The sequence below is a fragment of the Stylophora pistillata genome, chromosome 9 (genome assembly GCF_964205215.1).
Source record: "Stylophora pistillata chromosome 9, jaStyPist1.2, whole genome shotgun sequence".
Classification (NCBI taxonomy): Eukaryota; Metazoa; Cnidaria; class Anthozoa; order Scleractinia; family Pocilloporidae; genus Stylophora; species Stylophora pistillata.
Genome location: NC_142527.1, coordinates 22,950,998 through 22,970,234, shown reverse-complemented (window position 1 = coordinate 22,970,234; position 19,237 = coordinate 22,950,998). Strand labels below are relative to the sequence as shown.

General features: G+C 36.9%; 1 protein-coding gene and 2 long non-coding RNA genes across 8 annotated transcripts; 2 read left to right on the top strand and 1 right to left on the bottom strand.

Annotated features, from left to right (window-relative positions):
• Positions 1–1,843: 1,843 nt before the first annotated feature.
• LOC148723857 (uncharacterized) lies at positions 1,844–15,201 on the top strand. The gene is made up of 3 exons (XR_015991437.1): positions 1,844–1,995; positions 14,049–14,163; positions 15,058–15,201. It is a non-coding gene; the product is annotated as an uncharacterized LOC148723857 (long non-coding RNA).
• On the bottom strand, positions 3,092–17,487 carry LOC148723856 (uncharacterized). Of its 6 annotated transcripts, none has more exons than XM_088732363.1 (19): positions 16,330–17,487; positions 15,360–15,511; positions 14,037–14,756; positions 13,794–13,877; positions 13,300–13,335; positions 12,960–13,016; positions 12,256–12,374; positions 11,794–11,876; positions 11,220–11,302; positions 10,690–10,776; positions 9,504–9,591; positions 9,126–9,201; positions 8,579–8,725; positions 8,321–8,446; positions 7,869–7,904; positions 7,353–7,416; positions 6,830–6,876; positions 5,468–5,510; positions 3,092–5,021 (listed from the first exon to the last, which is right to left on the bottom strand). In XM_088732363.1, the coding sequence occupies exons 1-19, from the start codon at positions 16,578–16,580 to the stop codon at positions 4,777–4,779; spliced, it is 2,544 nt and encodes an 847-aa protein (XP_088588489.1). In that variant the 5' UTR covers positions 16,581–17,487; the 3' UTR covers positions 3,092–4,776. The 6 variants fall into 6 exon arrangements, with proteins under 6 accessions (XP_088588489.1, XP_088588490.1, XP_088588491.1 ...); XM_088732364.1 differs by having other exon boundaries at positions 3,092–5,018; XM_088732365.1 differs by having other exon boundaries at positions 6,830–6,861.
• LOC148723858 (uncharacterized) lies at positions 6,491–9,104 on the top strand. Its single transcript, XR_015991438.1, has 3 exons — positions 6,491–7,005; positions 8,358–8,471; positions 9,051–9,104. It is a non-coding gene; the product is annotated as an uncharacterized LOC148723858 (long non-coding RNA).
• Positions 17,488–19,237: the final 1,750 nt, after the last annotated feature.

The window sequence follows — 19,237 nt, the reverse complement described above, 5'->3', positions numbered from 1 at the left end:
AGAGATGGAGAACCCCGACAGAAAAATGTTCGATATTTCACTTTTAAGTTGACTTTGTCTTTGCACGTTAGTCTGAAGAAAGCAATGGCGCCGTTTGAGAAGCTAACCGCCTTAATTAAGCCTCTCTCAGAATTTATGAGTCTGTTTTACTTTCACCTACGTGTCGCTGTCATGTCTACTTAAAGCTCCTTCGTCGGCTACCTTGTAAATAGCAAGCAAGCAAGTAAATGAAAAAAAAAACAATTACATTTATTTACATGATCTTTTTAGTTGTTTTGTTCGTTTTTTTTCCTTTTTCTTTGTAAGAGTTACAAAGAAGTATATAAATACCTCAGTTATTAATAAAATAATCACAAAATAGGGCTTTTTAAAAATGATAATGATCATGGTAAAATAATACTCACCAGGATGAAAATTTCACGGAATTAACATTTCTTTTGTAACAATAGACTTTCCAGCCGTTCATGGAGGCCCTGAACCTGGCCCTCTTCGTTATTATGAGTTCTGGCGCTGTAATGAACGCAAGAAACCAAGCAACAAACAAAAAGAATCACAGTATTTATTTATTATGTATTTATTTAAACAACAGCAACAACAACAACAATATGAAAAAGAAAAACAAGAGTATGATGAGAAATTTAATTTCAATCAATTGCCCGGGACATTTTCAATGGCGCTTATTGATGAGATCCGTATTTTTACCTTCTTCAGTAAGTACTGAGAACACAGAGCTCTCACTGTAGTCGTTATGTCCCATTTGATTCCAGGCCATAACCATGATTTCGTATTTCTGGGCACAAGCCAACCAGAGACGATAATCAGAAACATTTGACCCGCTAAGAGTCTTCACAGTCCATACGCTACTATTGGCCGACAACCTCTCTGCAGTAGACTCCCTGTAGTAAATCGTGAACTTCGTGATTGAGCAGCTGTGGTTTACGGTTTTGTCCCATGACAGCTCAGCACTGCAACCACATGGTTTCGTATAGACGTTCAACGCGGCTGGTACATCTGTGATACAATTTACACGGTTAAATAGATATTAGTACGGGCCAAATATTTATTATAGCTTCTGATGAGATAGAATAAATATATGAAAATCATATATTTTGAACTGCGGTATTTGATACTTATGATGGACGATCCTCGCAGTAGATAGCGCTATTTGAGCAAATAGCGCTATCTACTGCGAGGATCGTCCATCATACGTATAGCTTCTGATGTTGCACATTGACACAGTTGTCGTACGCGGCACCAATTTTGGGATCATGCACGGTTTCCGGGAAACGAGCCCAAAAGCAGGATCATGCACGGTTTCCGGGAAACGAGCCCAAAAGCACCTGATCAAAAACGACCACGATTCCTCGTTTTGCCAAGCTTCGACATACGAGCCTCGATTATCCAATCGAGCCTCGATTTTGCAATCGTGCCTCGATTTTGCAATCGTGCCTCGATTTTGCAATCGAGCCTCGATTTTCCAATCGAGCCTCGATTTTCCAATCGTGCCTCGATTTTCCAATCGAGCCTCGATTTTCTAATCGAGGCTCAATACGGGAGGGAGCCTGGGGTGAGCGAGAGGGATCATTCACGGTTTCCGGGAAACGAGCCCAAAAGCACCTGATCAAAAACGACCACGATTCCTCGTTTTGCCAAGCTTCGACATACGAGCCTCGATTATCCAATCGAGCCTCGATTTTGCAATCGTGCCTCGATTTTGCAATCGTGCCTCGATTTTGCAATCGAGCCTCAATTTTGCAATCGAGCCTCGATTTTCCAATCGAGCCTCGATTTTCCAATCGTGCCTCGATTTTCCAATCGAGCCTCGATTTTCTGATCGAGGCTCAATACGGGAGGGAGCCTGGGGCGAGTGAGAGTGGTCATGTTCTAGCAAGCTTGTCGTCGCAAACTCAGGACTTTTTCGAAATTTGAAAAAGAACGCGAGAGGGAAAAAGAATATTTTTACACTGCTAAAGAGATGGAGGAAATGGTCCTAAGGTAAGCATTGGTTTCTTCTGGTACATTGTTTTACCGGAGGGTGTTTTTTCCTACTTGCTGCTTCATAGTTTTCGGTTACGTAAGCTCGATAGATTCTCGCGTTCCTATTTTAATTGGTCATTTTTAGCCAAAAAAGGAACATAATTCTTAGGAAATGTTAAAATGGTTTGGAAAAAAAAGACTGAGTAGAGGATGAGTAAAACTAACATTCCGGCACCAGAATTCAAGACAGTCACGCGTATGCATAGCTACCAGCTGACATTCATATTAGTGGGAATGGAAAAAAACAAAAGCAAAATTTTCTCATCTTGCAAACAAATGGTAAGAAGAATAATGTTAACTATACTTATGTCCATTTTCCAAGACCATAATAGCTCAGCAGCATTTCATGGAACATGTGAAAGTGTGGTGGGTTGCTATAATTTTTTTGAAGCTAAATTTGTTATCCAATTTTGTGTTTCACTCATTCTATTCAGATAATTTTGTGAAACACAATCATACTGTGATATTTTTTATAGCAGAGAAATCTATTTTAAATCAAAATTGACTAAATGTTCACAAATGAATGAACGTGGGAGGTTTTTAAAGAAACTGTGGTGCTGTGTCAGTGGGGGTAGATCAATTAAGATGAAATTGTAAACTGGCCACCCTGAAGATTCAAAAAGCTGATGTTTTGAGCATTAACCCTTTGTCAGAGTTAAGGGCCAATACTTGAAACTTCAGCTTTTTGACTCTCTACAGGAGAGTGGCTAATTTAAAATTTCAACTTAGTTGATATAACCAAATTAAATGTTGACTAGTAAGATTAACATGGACTTGCCAATTAAGTTAAAAGAAATTAATTCTTATGAATTAATTTGATAGTTCAGAACAAATAAGATTCCTAAAATGTTAAATATTAACTTTGTAATAGATCCACCAAACTAATCAACTGTAAAAGCTATGACACAACTGCAACAGTTCACTTTTAACAAAATAATCAAGTGCTTGTTGAGCTGACCTTAATTTTCATATAGCCTGACCTAGCACACTTTATTGACTGAAAAAAAAACCTTAATCCTTATCTGTGATCATGACTAAAAAAAAAAGCAAGACATTTTTGATATTAGTAACTGAATTGAATATTTTAATACCTATTAATTTAATAAATACAAGTTGATTTTACCATAGTAAATAATAAACTTAACATCAAATCTGCCATGTTTGTTGTTTAAGTTGAACCTGCTCTACATGAAATAAAATATCAAAATATCCACGGGTAAATTAAAATAAAGGTGTGACTAACTAGGGACATTTTTTTGGTTTGCATGCTTATGGTCATCTTCAAAATATGAACGAGTTTTAACTTCTTGCCACAATTTTTTATATATACATATATATGTATGTACTGTATAATGTAATTTTAACTTTGCCTACTCTTCAGTGCAAGGCAAGAATTAAGCCAAGGGGTCCCTACTCTAGTTATTAAATCACTGTGCTCTCACCCAAGGAAGCTAATTTCACACCTTTCAGTAAAGTAAACATGGTTGTGGTTAAGGTATATAGTTTCATAGAAGCCTAAATTTTTGCACTCTTTTAGAAGTCTTCTATATTGCATGTGCAACATCAACTATTAAATTCAAATCATAACTAGTTCCAGTATTCGATCTAGTTCATGTTTTTGTTTCATTTATTTGGAATATTCTATTCTGACACTAAATGAAATGTTTGTGGACTCTTACTGGTGTAAAAACAAACTAAAAAACAAAGAAACAAACAAAAAGCAAGTTACCTCATATATATTGAGTACTTCCAAAGCAGCTGGCAATAATTAAAGAAAACCAAAAAAAAAAAAAAAAAAATGTGCTTACTATCCTGAGATGAGGGCACAATATTAAGATGACTAGCATTTCAGATTACGTGGGTATGAGTACAATTTTAGTATGAGCCTACTTAGACATTTTGCATATGTTGATTTACTGATCGTTTGATGCTTCATTTGTTGTCTTTGTTCTTGTGTTTATGTTTTGTTATGAAACAAGGACAAAAGCTTAGTGTTTTTCAAGCAAAAGAGAATGGCAGTTGAACCTGAAAACATGATTTGAAGTTGAATCAGTTACTTGGGGTCAGAAAGCATGAAATGAAAAATATATTTTGCTGTTTTTTGACATTGTATATTCAAGATTGGTCTGTAATTTTTTAAAATAAGGATTCCACTTTATGATGAATTGTTTACCACAATAAACAACTAAAACCTTGAAAAGCATAAAGACTCTGACATACTGGTGATGGTTTGAATGATGTCAGTTCTTGGAAGTTTGAAGATCATAGTTTGACCCAGACCATTTGTTTTTCAAATGACCCAATATAAAATGTCATGCAATACATATGACCCACTTTGACTAAATTCTAAACTGAACACTTTTAGTTCCTTATAACACTAACCATATTTACATTAGGAACTGAAGTTTTGGGTTCTACACTTGTTGTTTATCATCAAAACAAAGAACATTTTTAACTTGTTGCTTTATAGCAGCCTCTATTGAACAAATTTTGAAGGACTCTAGCCAGCCTCTACCATTTTTGATGACCATGAAAATATGTGAAATGTATGGGAAAGTGAAATTTTATTGCATTGTCCCAAGTTGTGTTTCTGGAAGTCTTTTAAATTACCCTAAGCAGTTTGATTGTGCATTTTTATATTTGGATCTGCTCTACATGAAATAAAATATGAAAACATCCACAGGTAAACAAAAACAAAGGTGTGGCTGACAAGGGTCCTTTTAAAGTCTTTTTAAACTTTTAACATTCTGGGTGATTTTCCACCATTGGCTTTTTTCTTTTTGAGGTTGTTCTCCTGTCCTTCCTTTTCCTTTTCCTTTCATGTTTAACATGTTCCTTCCGCTCTTCATCTTTATGTTCCCTCTTTTTCTCTTCTTCTGTGTGCTCCCTCACTTCGTCTTCTTTCTTTTGCTCCTTTTTCTCTTCTACTTTCTTCTCCTCCTTGTTGATGTCTACACAACTTTTCTCTATTTCTTGTCCTTCTTCTGGGGAAAAAGTTATAATTTTAGACATTGTAGGCTGACCAGTAATTTTCTTTTTCTTGCTGTTGACTCACAATTATATATTTCTCTGATAATTATATTGTCCCAGTTTGGAGGGAAATGCTTTATAGATTGCCAGGTTAAGTAGGGGCCTTAGTTAAAAGGGTCAGTAGGAAATTTCCATAATCCATGGTCTCCAGGTCAAGAATATACATTTCCATGTTCTTTCAATATCTTCTAATAGAGTCTAATCATTTTGTTCAACCTTCTGATTAAATTCTTTTGTAGCTCTAATGACATCCTTATGCCATGTTATCCTCTAAAATGCAGTAGGATGCCAGTGGATCAACTATAATCAGAGATGGCCACTTTTACCAACATTAAAATCAGTATCCTTACTGGTTGGTAAAATACTGGTTATTTTACTTATTAGATAATATGCTTCTCACCTGCTTGTGCAAAAATAATTCCAGATGTACCTGGTAGTGGTTCCTGAAACAAGATAAAAAGTAAAGGGAAGTATGCCATCCACAAGAGTCACGTGTAACTTACTTTTAACAACAAGGGACAATGGCAAAAACTAAGATGCCACTGCCTCAATCTCTTACTTTCCTTTATAACCATGACTATTATAACGTAGATATAGTATTATAAAATTAAATAGTCACTAATGAAATGTACATGAACTAATCTAATTACATGACCTCATATTTCAATGGCAAATTAAAATAGGGCATTCAATACCTTTACTAAACACACTTGGAAAATGATGTTACTAACATGATCTCTATTTACTTAGTTATTTAGGTTGATAAGTTGTTTACATTATAGCATGACCCTTATTTAAAACTATAGTGATAATAGATACTGTCAGTTGTTCCACCTTGCTGTTGTTAATATTATTTGGTCAGGTGTTGATGTTAGTGTTATGCAGGAGGAAGCCATGACAGTTCATTTTGTTCAGTTGTATGTATATTGACATATCTTAAATTATTTTGGTTAAAATGAGAACTAGATCACATGAAGATCATTAAGTAAGTCTGCACAAAATAATGCTTCTCGCAAAGAACCTTGTCCCAAGGGACCCGTCAGTCTGCCCCAAGTGTCGCGGCTCACGAAGAACCTCGTCCCAAGGGAACTTTCAGTCTGCCCCAAGTGTCGCGGCTCACGGAGAACCTCGTCCCAAGGGACCAGTCAGTCTGCCCCAAGTGTCGCGGCTCACGAAGAACCTCGTCCCAAGGGACCTTTCAGTCTGCCCCAAGTGTCGCGGCTCACGAAGAACCTCGTCCCAAGGGACCCGTCAGTCTGCCCCAAGTGTCGCGGCTCACGAAGAACCTCGTCCCAAGGGACCTTTCAGTCTGCCCCAAGTGTCGCGGCTCACGAAGAACCTCGTCCCAAGGGACCCGTCAGTCTGCCCCAGGTGTCGCGGCTCACGAAGAACCTCGTCCCAAGGGACCTTTCAGTCTGCCCCAAGTGTCGCGGCTCACGAAGAACCTCGTCCCAAGGGACCTGTCAGTCTGCCCCAAGTGTCGCGGCTCACGAAGAACCTCGTCCCAAGGGACCTTTCAGTCTGCCCCAAGTGTCGCGGCTCACGAAGAACCTTGTCCCAAGGGACCCGTCAGTCTGCCTAAGTGTCACGGCCCACAAAGAACCTCGTCCCAAGGGACATGCGAGTTTTTTAAGTTTAAGTCAACTTTTTTTGGTCAATGATCTATGGAACATACAATGCAACATGTTATGGTAGGGTTTTCATAATGTAGCATACTACCAATAATTTTACGTGACATTTTAATGCGCACTACTTCCCTTACCTCATTTGTTTTGCTTGTGTTCGAATCTTCATCTGTCAGGAGGAGAACTAGTCTCAGTATGTAAAAATACACAATTTAATATACCTATATTTTACTGTAATTGCTCAAGCAATACAGGTGATGATGATTTATCCAGTAAATTACAGAATTGTGTGGCGACCCTCATTGTTTATCAGGTAACAAATATGAAATTAATAAGCCCTCAACACATTACTTAACATATGACCAGTGTTGATTTTTGGCATTAAGGCAATTTCTTCTGAAATTTTTTAAAGAAAGATGTTATCTCTGTTTTTAGGAACATCATGTAGTCCTAATGTTTGTCCTTATTTTCCGCTTATTATCACTGAGCAAGGCAGATTACCTGTAATTTTCTTGTTGGGTTGCATTACCTTTGCTAAGACTGGGTCCGCTTTTCATGCATGTTCAGTATCATTTGAAGGTACTTCATTTTTATTCTTTACATTGTTTTTTTCATTTTTTGGTAATTACTAGTTTAATACATAATATTTGTATTCCTCACCTAGTATTGTGGATGAAGGGTCACCCTCCAACTGCAAATCGGGAATATTTCCTTGGAATGTCACCTGCAGGCAAAATGAGGAAAGCCATCATGTGACCCAGAATTAACATTTCTTATTTCCTTACCATTAACAATCTCAAAATTTATGCTTAACTCTATGAATAAAACTCAGGTCATAACCCAAACTTTCAACCTGGGTATACAAAATGAATAGTCAAAAAAGATGATTTTGTCTTTTAATAATAATCAAACTGAAAAATTAGGCTGTGTGGAGAAAGAAACGGTTTATACTAAAGACTGGCTATGGTGATAAGAGCTTTCCAGTTTACTTCGTCAATAATACACATTCTTTTTTTCTGTTTTGATCACTTGTGCCATTTTGCTTCATGTCACACACTCATAGGCAGATAATTTGCAGCAAATTGACCAGTCTGAGCATACACTTTACTTAATATGTGGTGTTGTATCATACATTCAAAGATAAGTTGTTACTATGTGTATTCACTTTTTTCTAACCTCTGATCCCAGAAGGGATTTAATCTCTGCCTCATCCTGGATTAAAAAAAAAAAAACAAGTTAACAGAATCAAAGATAAGGTTTAATACATAAATTCCACAGTATTTACCAGGGTAGCTGTTTGAACACTTTACAACTGTCACTTTCAAACCTCATGCAGGCACATTGGTGAATATGCAAGCAAAAATCCCCTCAAAATTCATACTTGTATTATGTATCTCATAATGATTAATTTTGTGTGCTAAGAAATACCAGGAGATAGCATATCATTTGCCATATTTTTTCCACCACCTCTAAAAATCAGGATTAAAAGGGTATTTTGAACAAATTTGAATTCACCAAACGCATTCCATTTGCCTTCTTGAAATAACGCAAGTATATTTTAGACTCCAACTCCAGATTTCTAGTACTGTAGTTGTTATTTGTTTTATGCAATATTATTATTTAATTACTCTCTCATGAATATGAAGCACCTCTGGTCTCTCTAAGAGGTCTCCATGTTTTACCACTTCCCTACCTCTTTGGATAGAGAAGTGTAATGGGAGAGCATTGTTGGAGCCTGCCCAGTCATATACTTCCTATATCATTTAAACAGGAAAAAAGGTTAGATTTCTTTTTATAAAAAGCTATCTGCCAATCACTGTATGTCTACATAATTTTACCAAAATGCTATTTAAAGTTTAATAATTTGTATCATTGTTTATATGTACCTGGAAGAAGGCACCTTTGATGAACTGGCGCTCTTCCTTGCCGTTTGAGTGGCGGAGGATGATTTTCACTTTCTCTTTTTTTCCTTCCCGACTGACATCTGTAACTCTGGCTTGTCGGGCTTTCCTTATCTTGCTTGATTCTTTAATCTTACAGAATAAATACATGACAACCTCAGTAATATTTCATTGATAATGTAGAAAAAAGATCTTGAAATCTCTGCTGCTAAGTCTTAAAAGAGAAAGTGGTAATTATAGCAGTTTTTTTGGTAACAAGTATTATTTATGTTGAATCACTTCATTTCACTCATTTCCTCTCCTGTTTGGGGATATGTCTCTGAAACTTGGGCCATACTTTGATGGCTGGTGCTTGTTTTGGCTCCTGAAGTCTTAAAGGAAGCCTTCTAAAAATAATCCTCATTTCATTGCCTGACTTTCTCCTAATGTGTTCTTTATTTTAGTTTATTTGCAACAGGTAATCATGCCATGATTGACATAATTGATATTGGCATTATTTGTGCAATATAAGTATTTGGGAAAAGCTATTTACCTTGTCATGCTCTATTGCCTTTTGCAATGCACTCTCCTGCTCCCTCTTAAGTGAATGATCCTGCTCTAACCTCTCCCTATTGGAAACAATGAATAACTTATGGTGAATCTCACCAGCATTCACTTTGATTTGCTGCATCTGTCTGGATAATCAAAACATATTAACCACATAATTTGCATACTAGGTTTTTTTAATGTTTGTTAATTGTGAAAAAGACATTGTTTGACACAGCTTAGTATCTGATGTATGAATAACACATCAGACTTGAGCTATATGAGTTTATGAAAATTTTCTGTAAGATCATAAGGTTGTCAATGGGTAACAAGCTGGAAATAATTATTTCTACCTTTATCTTATCAAATATTAAAGACCTCTTACCATTCCCTTGTGAATGCATCCACAGCATCTGCTGCCCTTTTTACTGCATCCACCACATCTTCCTTTGTTGCTAATTTTAGGTTGTCTCCTTGTTATAAGAATCCAAAATAAAACAATTTTGTTTCCAGCCATCTTTAAGTCAAATCAGATCAATATTAACCTATGATGTTCAATTTTTAAAAAGGGGCCAAAAAGACATATTAAAACAATTTACCAAAAATTGGCAAAATTTATGCATGTCAAACTGGTATGTAGGTAGTATACTGGTGCCTGATGATGGCTTGGGATATTGTACATGACTGCAAGTCAACCTTAAAATTAAAGAGTACATTATCTTTAAATTAATATAAGACTTAAGGTAAGGGAAGCGCTTTTAAAGCAATGGGAGTTTTTCCTCAAACTTCCTAATGTTTATTGTTTGTTTTGACTTGTGCCCACACATAGTGATGACATTAAAATTGAATGAATACAGACTGACTTGCAGGCATGGGATCCTTTTCAAACATTCCAAACTGAACGTTATTTGCCAAGAAAAGCTTATAATAATTTACATTTCTAAAGCACTAAAATTATAAAATATTCTAAAGCGCTTTACAACATTATTAACTACAAATATTAAAATGATAAACGACAAAATATCAAAACAAACTGTAAGCCAGCTTGAATAGATGTGTCTTAAGCTTTGACTTAAAAATCGTTACACTTGGACTGTTTCGAATTTCAAGCGGCAGTTCGTTCCACAATAAAGGTCCAGAACGGGCAAAGGCACGATCACCAAAGGTCTTAAAGTTAGTTCTTGGGACCTTAAGGAGACCCTGATCGCAGGAACGTAGCTGATGACCCTTGACACTGTGTGGCTGCAGATATTCTTTTATGTATAGTGGGCCTTGGTTATTTAAAGCTATATAAATTAAAAGTAACAACTTAAAATGGACGCGATAAGCCACAGGAAGCCAGTGAAGATTATATAAGGCGGACGAGATGTGGTGAAACTTGGGAATCCTAAAAATTAGTCGAGCAGCGGCGTTAAGCACCTTCTGAAGACGCTCTGTCTGGTACTTGGGTACGCCAAATAAAAGGCGTACCCAAGTATTACTATTATCAATACAAAATTCCCTTCATTAACATTTACCAACCTTTTCAACAAATTGTATTTTGAGGCTATTTACATTCTTAAAATGCTCACCACAAAAACGCTCTATGAGGATAGGCTGAGAAGTTGTGGGTGCCATTATGAGTAAATCGGACCCTGCACTTCCAAATTTTCTTTTCACTGTCATAAAAAATAACATAAAATGGTAAGAAGAGTTTGAGAACATTGACAATTATGGGCATTATTGCATCTATTATTGGTGCGTAGAGGTTGTTATGGGGCACTAAATATAGCATAAGGAAACACAACATAGACTAGAAGATAACAGGATATTTTGATATGCTCAGTACTACAGAAAGTAAAACACCCTATTATAAGTACATCCTGGAAGGGAACAGGAGATGTCAACATCCCTTAATAATGAAGAAACATATCTATGCACACACTCTTTACAGTACACAATATCAGTACTTCAGATGTATCCATTTTTAAATATTAGTAAAGTGTGAGAATTACATTACAATCTTGATGTTTAGCCATTAAGACATAGGAAACTTTTTTGACTTTGACCTTTTTGTCTCATATCTTAGTAAACATCCAAAACACGGATAGTAATTCAATACCTTCTCTCCCAGATCTCGATTTTTCTTTAGTTATCCAAAAGTATAACTTTCCATGATTGATTCCATGTAGGATATTCAGAATCCTGATGATTTAAGAGAGAGATAAACATATTTGATTACTAATTAAAATTAATTACTACTTAATGTGAAATATAGCATGCATGCATCATACAGTGGATATTAAAAATCTTGAATACCCTTTGTGATGTTTGTGAGTGATGTTTGTGTGTGATGTTTGTATTTCAAATTATAATGTAATTTATGTTTGAAAACACAGAAACCAGTCAGTTGGAGTAACCTTCTATGTACAAAAAAATTGTCATGTGGGTACACATTGCACCAGGTAAGCATGGTCACTTTTGATGTCTCCATGTGTTTTTAAGTTATATACACAGAAAAGTTTAAAGGCACGGTTCATGCATATGTCTCTCAATAAGAAAAACTAACTATTATGAACTATGATTTTAACCTACTTATTTTGTCACTGTGACTTAGTGTAATCAGAAGCTGTTTCTGCAGAGTGCAGCCTGCTTTTAGAGATAAAAATAACCTTTTATTAACTATTGATAGTCACCTTATCACATCAGGTATGTTGTCACCTTCTTGTAGGATCACTGTAACCATGCTTCTCTGGTCAGACCTGGCCTGGTGACACATCTAGATACACAAATTTATAAATTAAAGTAGAGTTACATTTAATGTTATTTCTTTTGGTGTTATGATGCAACACAGTGCATTGTTGCAATGCATGCATCAGGACTATATGTCACCTAGAGAAATTAAAGTTGACAGACAGTAACTGTAGTATACTTTTCCAAATGGGTCTGTTCCTCAGCAAGTGAAATTGACATATGACAAATGTGGCTTCACAAAAGTTTACAGGCTATTTTTATTTCAAATGTGACTGCTAATATATTTTACTTCTCATTAACTCAACACATTGACACCTAGGCATGCTAACTGTATTTATTGACAACAGTTTCCTTGAAAATTGCAAGCCATCCGGGCAAACATAACATCGCTATTTAACACAAACCTCCTCATATGTCAAGTTCAAAAAGATTGGTAGGAGAATATCCTCATGGGCTGATGCTACCTCCATCAGCACTTGTTCACAGTAAAGCACATCCCATGGTCTGTCCACACACCATTGCACTGCAAAATTATTATATTGTGGTCTACAAATAGTGGTATTCAATCGAACTGTCATCCTTTAAGGACATCTGTGTCAAAATCTTCTAAGGGTTGGGTTTTTTTCAAACTCTTCTTCCATTTTCCTTCTTGAAATAACAAGTATATTTTAGACTCCAATTCCAGATTTCTAGCACTTTTGTTATTTGTTTTATGCAATATTATTATTTACAAATAGTAATGGTGTTCAATTGAACTGTCACCATTAAGGACCTGTGCCAAAATCTTCTAAGGGTTGTTGTTTTTTTTTTTGTTTTGTTTCCATTCCCCAACTCTTGCTGTAGTTTGAAATATGAATCAGACAGCTACATAGGGTATAAGCAAGGTTAAGCTTTCTATTTTAGGTTCAAATGCTACTTTTGGCATGAATATTGTTTTGTATCTGGTGGAAATTTATCTAAAGTCATCATCCAGGGAGAGCCCTGCAAGTAATTGCATTAAATTTTTGACAATAATTCCAACATACCTTGATTATTCAGATCCAGAACTCCTAAGGAACTCATAAATTATTGAAAATATTATTAAATTATTGACAATATTCCAACATACCTCGAGTATTCAGATCCAGAACTCCTAAGGAACTCATATCCTCTTCTACAACCCCAGCTTAAATGTAATGGCACAAAATTGAATGAATTTCAAGAACATTACTTATTGTGCATTACTTCATGCTACAAAACTGCACGAGTCAGTCAGTCTATCCGTCTATATCACACTGTACTCTACCATAATACTGTAGATTATCCTATTCTTCATCAACAGGAGACCCAATTGTTCATCTCTCTTGTTTTTCAATTAAATTATTGAGTAAATAAAATTATGTTCAAGCTAATCCCACTTTGGCTTTTTTAAGTGTATCTCTTTTTTAATCCATTTTATAGAAACATACCTGTTTCCCACTGTTCTGTGCCAGTTAAATGACATGCTATAATAAATGTAAAAAAATATATGGTGTAAAAATTTCCTCCTTTTTGATTTAATTTCTTGATAAGTCTCACATAAATATTGTTGATTTACATCATACCTAATGTGTAAATCTGACTTGGCTTACTTTTGTAGGGCACTTTCTCAGTGTTAAGACTTAAAACACTGGCTTTTAATAGTGCTCTGTAAATTTGCCTTATAAATGGTATTACATGATACAATTTGAAATCATCTATGTAAACTATCTGCAGTTTTAAACTTGATTTCCAGTGTAATGTGCATGCTTTTTTCAGAAAATATCCTTACCCACCCCGGAGATAACTATTAGATATTCCAATCAGGATTGGGTTTTTGGTCTGCAATAGCCAAAGATCATGATTGGGGGGGGGGGGGGGGTCATAGAGGAAAAATAAAAAAACCAGCATTTTGATGCTCTTTAATCATTCACCATGGTATTACCTGAGTCAACATTTACTGGGTTACTAGCTAAATAGCTCCTGTCGAGGTCACTGGTATCCATGTCATCAAGAGCAGAAACACCATCTGTTCAAAAAACAACACAACACAGTTTTGAATTGTGTCACATCATAATCATATACGGGCAGATGGGTCACCTGCTTCCAGTCAAGATGCAAATGGAAGATTGAATAAAAAAACATTAACTAAGTTTATAACTAGTGTGCAAATCAATCAAACACTTACATTCACTTGTAGGCAATGTCAAGTCCACTTGATTAACAACACCACTTGCCACCCTTGCTTCATCACTGGAAGTCCCTGGCTGGATGACTGAGTTTGTCACACTTGTTTGAGATGAGCTGGGATTTGGGTGAGTGGTTGATTGTTGAGAAAGCGAGGAAGGGTTGGAATTGAGCTGAGCAGAGGGAAGGGAGGTTTGGGATTGGTTTGTGGAGGGTGGGTTAGAATTAGGCTGAGCTAGGAAAATGGAGGGCTGGAATTGGTTGGTGGATGGTGGGTCTGAATTGGGCTGCTCAGGGTGATGGGAGGGATGGGATTGGTTTGTGGAGGGTGGGTTGGAATTGGGCTGAACAGAGGGAAGGGAGGGTGGTTGTTGGTTTGTAGAGAGTGGGTTGGAACTGGGCTGAGCAGAAGGAAGGGAGGGTTGTTGTTGGTTTGTAGAGGCTGGGTTGGAACCGGGCTGAGCAGAGGGAAGGGAGGGTTGTTGTTGGTTTGTAGAGGCTGGGTTGAAACTGGGCTGAGCAGAGGGGAGGGAGGGTTGTGGTTGGTTTGTAGAGGGTAGGTTGGGATCGGGCTGAGCAGAAGGAAGGAAGGCTTGTGATTGGTTTGTGGAAGAATGGAGGGAGGCAGCATTGGAAGTGGGATTCATTTGAAGAGAGAGAGAAGGGTGGTTGGGATTGGTAACTCCTGGTGTTGGTATGGACTCAGGGTTAGGGTTAGATCCTGAGATGAGAAATAAAACAAAGAATTTAAATCAGCCATTTGAATTACCATTAAAATAGTGGAAAGATGCGAGAATTACTAGTTTTTTATTGATAAATCTATGACAAACAAATATTGAAAATTTTTAAGAGGCAAAGATCCTTATTGCCAGTCGGCCAATCAATGGTAATGAACATTAAAAGGGTAAATATTGAAAAGTCAGAATTTAAATATCAAAGTTTTTATTTCTCAGCAGATTAATTGGGTTATGTTGTTGCTTTTGTCTTTCAAAGACCACTGGTGATTTTCTTTTTAATTGCAGCGAAAATGTATTTCCACTTCAAGGAGGCTGTTATTTCCAGAACGCTGTTATTGCAATTCTAACAGGCATTTGTGGGTACTGCAGCCATATATTTTACTCCACTACAGTTATATTCATGTCAACATGCAAATTTGCTAAAGACCAGCCTTTGCAGCACAGTTATCTTGTGGCTTTGCCAAAATTGGCTTTTACTATCTTTACTTATGGGTCACATGACACAGATGTGTATGCACGCAATGCGATCTTTTGGTGCTGACTGCAATGACACAAACCCTTGATTGATTATTAAAGTTTACACTAACCTCCATTTCTCGGGTGTTGCAAAACCATGTATATGCGCCTGGAATTGGAACTCCCCTTGCCATAAATTCTAAATATTTCCTTGGCGTGTGGTATGCCTCTGTAAACTTTTTCCATTTTGCTCCCACGGCTCGTAGACTTGTATAGACGAATTCTATGGAAAGGAAAGTTCAACATCGACACTACGTACAGTTTACAGTGGCTATATGAAATAACGTTTCAATTCACTAAATAGTAAATAAAGTATGGGGCAAATCTAAATAGAGATGATCAATGATAAGTTTCTAGACTTGTTTGGCATGTATTATTCCAGTCCATATTCCCCTCTACTCCTTTACCCACTCCCCCTGCCTCAATGATTAGCCTCCTGTCAATCTAGAAATTCTAGTTGAGATTCCTGCTTTCCTTAATTAAATAATTTTACCAATTGCCTGTTTTCACTGTGTAACCATTGCACAGGTAAAGTCAAGAATAGAAGAGATAAAAAAAGTTAAATATCGAAACAGTCTCGGTAAGATTCAGATCTGTGCGTAGTTTAGAGCGATAAGTATTCTGATCAAACTGAAAATCCGTTTAAATGTAAGTCTTCGAGTAACGACTGATAATTCCTTTCTTTTTTAATTTTGATGACGTTGCGTGAAATGACTCTAAATGGGGTGGTTCAGGCTAAATTTCGGCCCAACCTTACACGTGTTATAAAAGGTGCTGTTTTTATATATTACGTGCACATTTAACTCCATTGCAGGCCTTACATTCGTAGCAAGTTCACTGCTCATACTTTGGTTTTAATGAATGATCCGAAGCAAATAGCTAAAGTATAAGTGGTAAATTTTGAATCCTTTGTCGCGTGGGTAAAATTTGAATTGTTTCGCTCTACCTGGGTTTTACGTGACCACACACTTCTGAGTTTACATTCAGTATTCAATGCAAACAACCTGCATGCGGGATAAAGTGCTTTGGTACTTAACCTACCTATCCAAGTCAACAGCCGCAAGTCCAGCAAAATTTTCCTTGACCAGCTCTTTTATCTTTGCACTCGAATGGTTGCCTCCAATTTTAATGTCTTTCACTCTACCCTCGCGATTCAGCAGTACCCACGGATTTCCACGCGGTGTACACTTCGCCTTTCCCTTCAGCCATACGAACACTTTACTCGTTGACTTTCCTATCGGCTGAGGTGACCCGCAATCGCTTCCAGAGCTGGAATCGCCTGAATCTCCCATGTTCGAATATCCTTGGTCAATTCAGTCAAGTGATTTATTGATGAAATCCAAACGAACAGGCCCTTTTTTGTTCTGCCTTAAAAGCACGAGTCCAGCACGTGAATAAGAAAACCGAAACCAATCAACTTCATTGTTGGGGGGGCCCAGTGGAGTAATATACCAAAAGACTATTTCCGCTATCACACATCACTTTTGTGTAAAGTAAAGGTTTTGAGCCTTCCCGAACCACTCAAGAAGTGGCGTTAGTTAGGGGTTTAAGTCTATTCGCACAGCTCTCTATTCCTTACATTTCGATTACGCAAAAGAAGAAAAAACCGCTGGCAGTGGTTTGGAAAAGGAAGAAGGTGGGAGGTGGAAAAATCAACCAGCCATCGCTCAATAAAATGAATAAGAAAGCTGATACCAATCAACTTCATTGTCGGAAGGGAGGGGGGCCCCAGTGGGATGTTATACTAAAACACTATTTCCGCTATCACATCACTATTGTATATAGTAAAGGTTATGAGCGATAGAAATACTCGAAACTTTTCCAAACCACCCTAGAAGTTGCGTTAGTTAAGGGTTTAAGTGTGTTCACGGAGTGCGCAACAAAAAGAAACCGCAGGGGTTTGGAAAAAGAAGACAGTTGGGACATGGGCGTCCAAAGTAGTAAAGCTCACGTCTAGAGGAGAAATGTATTATTATTTCATGGAAACGTCACCCGTTGTGTGACCCGGTGTTAAGTTATTCGAGGAACCGTTGAGAATTTGAATGCGTTATAAGGAATGGGGAACGAAATATGGTCGATTTACAACACTAAGTATTCCGAAATACGAACATGTTAAACATAAGAATGACAAAACTTAGTCACTCCTAGTATGTCCGACGTGGTTTTTGGTGATTTCTGCAGTTTTTGCCTTGCTTTGTAAAGTCGTTTTAAAACAGGTAGAACAGTGATAGCATAGCCATCGTCTTCCCACCCCTTGAGTAGTACTCAAAGTGCTGATAAAATACTAGGCTAAGGACCAGTCAATGAGACAGGCGTTCCAAAAAAAAATGAAAATTAAAAAATTAATCACACACTCGCGATTCAGGAGCTAGCCTGCTATCACAACAAATTTCAAGGAGTTTGAGTTTGGTGATTATAATTTATTAGGTAGAATAATTTTCTGAAAGTAGTTTCTGAGGCATTTGTATATTCCCCGATCCTTCAAATTCTCGAGCCTCCCGATAACTTTACCGAAAGTGGTTTCTTTACCCCAAGACGAACTGCACTGAATTCTTTGTCCGATTTTTTCGCAGCCTTTGATGACTTTGATTGATTTAACTTGCTCTTATGTTTATCAGAAGTTTAAGAAATCGGAATTCCACTGTACTCTTTATCGCCTTGTTCCTGGCCTCAAAAACTAAATTAACCTAAATTACGTAGTTACTATATTGCGAGGCTTAAACAGGCAAAAAATTACCAATCACATTATCTAGACCTCGCCATTGCCTCCACATCCTATCATCAAGGTACGACTGAAGGTCATCACGTGCTATGCCACGCCGTGCCTTAATTGGAGCCTTCAAATTGGCCCACGCGGATTCTGCTTCTTGGGTGTACCCCTGCCGGAGAAAACCTAATTTTGAAAACAATTGTTTAAGTCGAAAAGGCACTGGGGACACAATACTAAAACAATGAATTGAAAAAGAATTGTCTTTATAATCGTAGATCTGCAAACACAACAAGTAATAATAAAGCTTTTAATTAAAATATGCTGCTTTGAAAAGATAACAATTACAATAGGCGCTTTAGCGGCAAGCTTTTAAATAAAAAAGAAAGGATTCTGCTAGTGCTTAGAGACTCGAGCAAAAAAAAGATGCTGATAATATAAGGTCAGTCTTCTGTTTTCCTAAAGAAACGGAGTCCTCAAAATGAAGAGGGGAATGGGAGACTAAAATGGCACTGTAGTGACAAGATGCTAAAAAAATGAATTGAAACAGACATGTCTTTATTAACATAGGTCTCCAAACACACAAAGTAATAACAACAAAGCTTTTAATTAATTAACAATGAAAAGATAAATATTACAAAAGGCACTTTAGCGGCAAACAGAATTGAAAGTATGCCGCCAAAGTGCGAATTAATAAAGGGTTCTGGAAGAGCCTTAGGACTCAAGCCCCAAAAAAAGAAATGATGCTAAAACAAAGATTCGTTTATTGAAAAATACTGTCTTCCAAAATAAAAGCTACAAAAGGCCCTTTAGAGGCAAAATCAATAAATTGAAAAAGGAGTCTGAAAGAGCCTTAATTAAGACTCAAGGAAAAAGAACTCAAGTGAGAAAGCACACTAGGTGATAGTGACAAAGGCTTTGTGTATTAAAAAATACTGTTTTCCAACACAAATTTATCTTACAAAAGGCACTTTAGCGGCACGCTGCAAGATCAATAAATTGAAAAGGATTTTGCTACAGCCTAAATACTCAAGGGATAAGAACAGAAGTGTGGAAACACACGAGTTGATAGTAACAAAGGCTTTTTGTTTTAAAAACTACTGTTTTCAAAAACAAATCTTACAAAAGGAACTTAGCGACACGCTGCAAAATCAATAACTCGGAAAAGGTGCTGCTATAACCTAAGGAAGTTTGCAGATCGACCTATTTCAAAGATTTGTTTATTTAAAATTACTGTCTTCT